Source organism: Kryptolebias marmoratus, linkage group LG9, assembly GCF_001649575.2.
Source record: "Kryptolebias marmoratus isolate JLee-2015 linkage group LG9, ASM164957v2, whole genome shotgun sequence".
In the NCBI taxonomy this organism is placed as follows: domain Eukaryota; kingdom Metazoa; phylum Chordata; class Actinopteri; order Cyprinodontiformes; family Rivulidae; genus Kryptolebias; species Kryptolebias marmoratus.
In genome coordinates, this window is record NC_051438.1 from 6,143,182 (window position 1) to 6,149,807 (window position 6,626).

At 41.0% G+C, this 6,626-nt stretch overlaps 1 protein-coding gene across 4 annotated transcripts in view; it reads left to right on the forward strand.

Moving 5' to 3' along the window:
- Positions 1-5,980, forward strand: part of LOC108240049 (centrosome and spindle pole associated protein 1-like) — a 21,334-nt gene extending 15,354 nt beyond the window's left edge. For all 4 annotated transcript variants that reach the window (XM_017423165.3, XM_017423163.3, XM_017423164.3 and 1 more), the window contains 7 exons: positions 1,289-1,443; positions 1,972-2,079; positions 2,251-2,291; positions 2,377-2,437; positions 3,025-3,137; positions 5,355-5,466; positions 5,596-5,980. In XM_017423165.3, coding sequence (XP_017278654.1) covers positions 1,289-1,443; positions 1,972-2,079; positions 2,251-2,291; positions 2,377-2,437; positions 3,025-3,137; positions 5,355-5,466; positions 5,596-5,765 — 760 coding nt within the window. In that variant the 3' untranslated portion in view covers positions 5,766-5,980. The remainder of the gene's footprint in view (positions 1-1,288; positions 1,444-1,971; positions 2,080-2,250; positions 2,292-2,376; positions 2,438-3,024; positions 3,138-5,354; positions 5,467-5,595) is intronic.
- The last annotated feature ends 646 nt before the right edge of the window (positions 5,981-6,626 follow it).

Sequence of the window (6,626 nt, forward strand, 5' to 3'; positions counted from 1 at the left end):
ACAGAAAGCTGCTGCCGTAAAGCAAGTCGCAAACCCACACGTAAAGCAGCGTCATGTCGCAAAACGGAGGTTCTTCGCAAAATAATTATTTTTTTCTTATTATTTATCACTTATATAAACTGAATTTATGCAAAGTGACAACACTAATACATTCGTCGTGGCCTACGTTATGAAATATTTACATGAATCATTGATACAATTATGATAGAAACTATAGAGACGATAGAAGAAAATATATCACGATAGACACTTTTCTATCGTCCCCACGAGATTTATCGTTATATCGCCCAGCACTACTGTTAGGTGTCGTTTTACTTCTCTTGTGCTTGAGAATATGTGAAAAGACAAGCGGACAAACTAGTTAAAAGTGAGCTCCTGAATGCAGTAAAATGTTATCAAATTTTGGTAGACCAGAGCAAAAAAACTGTTTTTGTCAGAGCTCATCTTCAACCAGTCAAAATGTTGAGCCCCATGTTTAAAATGTCCTAGTTGGTTTCCCGTTTACTCTGCCTGATTTAAAATTAAGTAAAGAAGTCAAATTAGTAGTGGAACAGCATGATCTCGTTGTCTCATCAGTTTGTATTTTATTTTATTACTATTTTTTAATCACCAGTGAAGGAGTTAAAGCAGAGCTGCCTTCAATCCATAAACACTCTTTGAAGCAGCATTTTAAACATGTTCAGGTCGTTTAATACAACCCCAGTTCCAGTGAAGTTGGGACGTTGTGTAAAACATAAATAAAAACAGGATACAATGATTTGCAAATCCTTTTCAACCTTTATTCAATTGAAAACACTACAAAGACAAGATGTTTAATGTTCAAACTTATAAACTTTATTGTTTTGTGCAAATATTCACTCATTTTGAATTTGATGCCTGCAACACGTTCCAAAAAAGCTGGGAAACTGTTTTTATTAAAGTTAGCAAAGTTGAGCAGCATTTTAGGCACTTTGTAAGTAGATATTGTTGGTAAAACAAGATTTGTTCTTATTTCTTTAAGTAAATCAACAAAAACGTTAATGAAAACAAAAGTTTGACAGGCAAAAAAGTATTAATTTATTACCAACAATTTGGTTTCTAAAGAGATATTAGCTTGAAAACTTGGCATATCTCAGCCTATGTGTGTTGTTAAACAAAAAAGGAAGAAAACTGGAGAAGTGGCAGACATTTAAATGAATATTGTTTGCAAGTCCTTCAGACATCTAATAAAATTGAACAAGCATTTGACTGATGACCCTTCAGTCGATCCTTCAGCTGTCTGACTGACTGCTTGTCCTCATCTGTTCAGACATCAGCTGCGTCCGGCGGTAGACGTGTTCGATATGGCCCGGCTCCGTCTCCAGGCTCCGGTCCGAAGGCCCAACTCCAGAAACATGGAGCCCAGAAACCTGCTGCGCATCCATGACTCCCTTCAGCTGAAGTACCCTGGAAATACACCATCAGGTTTCTGCTCCAGTTAAGATGTTGCCTTATTGGCTGTGACTGGCACCTACAAATGAGAATAAAACAACCGATTTAGGCTCATTGGGGGTAAATGACTCCGTCACCAAATTTTTCTCTCCGTTTCAAAGAGCCGGCTCTTCTGAACAGCTCTCATGTGCATCAGAACATTACCACATCTTTATTACCATCAGGACGCCCACTGGTCCTGATTCTAGCCTAACAAACTTGTTGTGTCTTTGGAAGAAACAAGCAGCTGAGGAAGCAAAGATAATTATCTCTCATTGCTACAGTGTCCAATTTGAGAACCAATCACTAACCCCTCTACTATTAGGCCTCTGAACAGAAACTATGCTCATGTTTTAGCAACAAATAGGCCGTTTTCTTGTACTTTATTATTTCCTGTTCTTTACTTTGGTGATGGTGTGTGTTGAATGTGAACCAGGGGGCTACAAACAGGTCGCCCGTCGGTGTCATTAAAGTTGTCTGACTCTGACTGTAGTTTGTACGAATGCTCCCTGTGCGAGGCAGACGGCGAGTCGAGGCTGGGCTCCAGCGAGGACGCTGTCAACAGGAGGAGCCAAGACTACAGAGATTCATATCACCAGTTCAGCAGCCGCAGATCTACAGCCCAAGATGGTCAGAGCAGTTTGTAACCATATAAAAGGCTATATATATATATATATATATATATATATATATATATATATATATATATATATATATATATATATATATGTGTAAAGGTGAACATATGATCATCTTTTATTCCAGATACGAAAGGTAAAAAAGTGTCCTTTTGTGTTACAGATTATTTGGACATGTCCCCACCACAGCAAAATGATTATCTGGTGAGATTTCAGCGTTCTAATAGTGCCTCATGTAACGGGTAACATTGTTGGGGTTGAGCTGTGAGCAGGTGTGTGTGTGTTGCAGAGGAGTGTGAGCGGATCAACCAGACGAGGTTTCCTGCTGGAGTCAGAGAGCGCTTTCATTGGTAAGACCAACGGGACAGAACTTAATAAAACTTATGTTGATATGTTGTATATTATATTAACATCTGTTATTATGTTAATTCTTTTTGAACTGATGAGCTGCAGCAGTTTAACGACACAAAAGACAACCTACCATAACTCTGAGTTATCACAAGTTTGTTCCTTGTTTGTTTGCCCCACGTTGAAGAGAAATTACTTGCAGTTTAGACAAATGAAACTCTTAAATTCTCCCACATGATGGTTCAGACCCGTCTGGTTTCATGTTGGTGTTTTGTTAAAGTAGTAATCTGTTTAAAAGTTATGAAGCTATAATTGTGCTTTAGTTTTTATCAAAACTGTGTTCAGTGATCCTACAGCTCAAACGCAGAAGATGAGGACATGAAAGGAGGCTTTGTGCCCGTTTCACAAGTTAACAGTTAATTTCTTCATTTAGTTGCTTTGGTTAAAATTCACTCCCTGACAGCTGAAGTTCAGCACCCAGACAGAACGGGGAAATAAAAGTACACGTTGAACATCGTGACTAAATTGTTCTAACATGGCTCATTGAATTTTTTCTCCCCCTCCTTGGTTGTTTGTTTGTTGTGTTGAGACCCCCTAGGTGATGCTTCTCCAGTGCCCCAAACTCCAGAGCTGGAGAGGATCCGTCAGCCGTCGGCCAGGGAGAGGAGGAGGCTCGCCAAACGGTCCCAGCAGCATTCTCGGGTACTAAATCTGGGCTCTGTCGCTCTGTCTCTGTCTCTGTCTCTCTCTCTCTCTCTGGGCTGCAACTGTTTGCAACTAGTTGGAGACGCAAAATTGCAAGGAAATGTGCCAGTTTTCACTTGGAGTCCCTGAACTCACACATTCGCATACGGTGCAGAAATGTAGCACATTTTTGCTCCATCCGCAAGACAGAATTGTGAACTTTTGACACCAGCGGTTCGGAGGTTTGGACCAAACAGACAAGAACAAAATCTTTGTTTGCACCCTTTCATGAAAGAAAGAAAATCCCCCACAGGTCACTGGAATGACTTGAAACTGACAAAAGTAATAACAAGAAAAACAATTCCTGAAAATGAACTCATTGAATTCAAACATTGTGGTTTGACAGAGTTAATGATAAAATAATCCAACTAACTAATGAAACTGATCTTGACAAAAATGGTGGCAACTTTAACTTAATATTTTGTTGCATAATCTTTTGAGGCAATCAAGGTATTTTGTCCCTCTCCTCATGAACAAACTGCTCCATCTGTCTCATTTTGAAGGTTCCTTCTCCAGATGTTTCAGCTCCTTCCACAGATGTTCAACAGGATTCAGATCAGGGCTCAGAGGCCACTTCAGAACGGTCCAATGTTTGGTTCTGAGCCATTCTTGGTGTTTTGGGTCTTTATCCTGTTGGAGGATAATTGTTTGACCTTTGACTGAGACCTAGCTTTCTGACTCTGAGCAGCACATTTACTTCCAGAATGGCTTGATTGTCTTGAGATTTCAATGGACCCTGAACAGATTCAGGACCTCCTGTGTCCGAACCAGAACAGGACCTGAACAGAACCGAGCCTCCTCCATGTTCCTCTGTAGGTTCAGGGTTCTTCTCTTTGTTTCATTGTTATTCTGTCAACACGGAGCTGATGGGACTTGTTGTCAAAAAGCTCCAGTTTTGTCTCATCTGTCCAGAGGACATTCTCCCAGAAGCTTTGTAGCTTCTCAGTATGATTTTTGAAGTTCAGTCTCAAGTTTTTAGGATTTGCTCTCAACAGTGATGTCCTCCTTGGTCGTGACCGATGGTGAGATCTGACACTGATAAACTTTGACCTTGGAGTTCACCTCTAATCTCTTAAGAAGATGTTGTGGACTCTTTGGTTACCATTTGGTTGTCATCAATGTTCCTCTTGTGTCCACATCCAGGGAGGTCGTCTCCGGTCCTGTGGACATTAACCTTCTGAATAATCTGAGCAGCTGCAGTCACAGGAACATCCAGCTGCTTGGAGATGGTCTTATAGTTTTTACTATTAACATGATGTCAATCATTGTCTTTCTAAGCTCCTGAGACAACTCTGTCCTCAGCTGTCTGTGCTCCATGTTCAGTGTGGTACACACCATGATACCAAACAGCCCTGTGACTACATGCTACCCTTTAAACAGGCAGACTGACTGATCACAGGACTTAAGACACATGTGATGCTGATTACAGGACACACCTCAGGTTGACATGTCCCCGTAGGTAAATCTTTTTTAAGTTCACCATCCTTTTTATCAAGGCCTGTCTCATTAGTTAGATTTTTTTAAATAATCATGTAGAATCAAATCTAAAATTAGTAATGACTTATTTTTATCAGTTGATATTTTTGTTTTGTTTGGGTTATTACTTTAGTCAAAAACCACTGTCAGCTTTTCTCTCTAATAAAAAAGGTACAGACTTTATTTGTGCCTATAAATAGCAGCCTCTCTCCAGTCCGACGGTCATTAAATGATCCGGAGCTCAGAGGAAAAGAGGAGCCGAAGCTGCTGGATGAGGACCAGGCTGACCTGTTGAAAGCTGCAGCTGGTCCTGTTTCTGCTGCGATCACGACCTGCTGGGTCATAATGTTCAGCCCCAGTTGTTGTGTTTTCAGAGGTCACTGAGCCTTCACCAAGTTGTCTTGCGTTTCTCGTTCTTTGAGAAAAGTTTGAGACAGATCCAGACACCTGTAGCGACTGAGACTAATTTTTTAGAGAAAATCTGAGCAAATTGTTTTAAGCATGTTGAAAATTGCAGTACGAGAGCGAGAAAATATGAACATCCACAAAACTTTCAAAGCACTTTGGAGACATCCTCATAAATACTGCTGCAGTCCATTGAGCTGCTCGCTTAAATGACAGCCACACAACCTCATTGTGTGCGCTTGAGTCTTTTATTCTGAAATCCAGTTCTTCACCTTGTTTTCTTCTTATCTTCAGGATGGAGGTGTTTCCAGCCAGCCGGGTGGACATCGGGCCGACCGCCCCGCCCCCTCAGGTGACCAGCAGGAAGCAGAGCGTGGCGCTGAGGGGAGGAGCCAGTACACGACAGGTCAGCTGATGCCTCCACTCCGTCAGTCCCAACGCTAAACACACACTTCTCCTAAATATTTCATATAATCATATCAGTTTTTTTGTTTTTAAATGACTCTGGAGAATAAGAAATGTTTCTCTCCCCCAGGAGCTCCGGATGTGTCTGAGGACTCCTCCTCTCCTGAGCTTTCCCCCCCAAGTCTGAACCACGAGAGCTCAGTAGAAACCGTGCTCACAGATCCCTGGATGCGTTCAGGATCATCAGACGCACTGAAACGTTTTAACCGACTGCAGAGGAGGGGCCGACTGGCCACGTAGGACCTCTGGTTCCTCAGGATTTGGGAGGCACTTTTCCTTTGGACGGCATGTTTTAATCTTGAATTATTCAGTGTTTTTGTTGTGACGTCAGGTTTGGGTTTTAGCTCTGAGCTTCTTTTCATTTAGTTAAATCAAAGAACCTCATCTTCAATTCATGTCCAGGAATTTTTTTTATTGACTAAATTATGTTTTGAATAAATTATTTTTTTAGTATGTATTGTGTTTCGGTGGTTTTCTTTCTGTGTCAGAGCGGATAAACATTCATGAAATATTCTCCAATAAATATTAACAGTTAATATTATTATTATTATTTTTAATTTTTTATGACATCTTGCACCCCTGAATGTCTCCTGATTCACAAGTAGGTGACCTGGCTTTGACAAAACAAGTTTTGGACTACTTTGGATTAAAATAATTATTTCCAGAGAGACTTATTCTAATATATCTCCACAGATTGCAGGACGCTTCATTTAACTCTAACTCTAACAATGCTCAGGTACCAGGTTCTCAGTGGCCTGATGGCAGGACTGAGTCAGACTTGTTACCTCCACCAAGGAGGTTGTGTTTGTTAACGTCTGTCTGTGTGTAAGATCACTCAAGGATTTTCATGAAATTTTCAGGACATGTCAAACACGGAACAAGTGATTTAAATATCAGTGGTAATCCGGTCAAGGTCACAGATCAGCCCATGCTCTCACTCTGCAGATGTATAACAGGAAGGTTAAACTGCACAGCTGGACACCTCATGGGTCAAGGGTGATCACCACTGATTTCAAGGTTCATGGGGTCAAAGGTCACGGGTAACCCCTTTGTTAAAACCTTCTCTCTGCTCCTACATGTGACCCTTTTGTTTCCTCCACC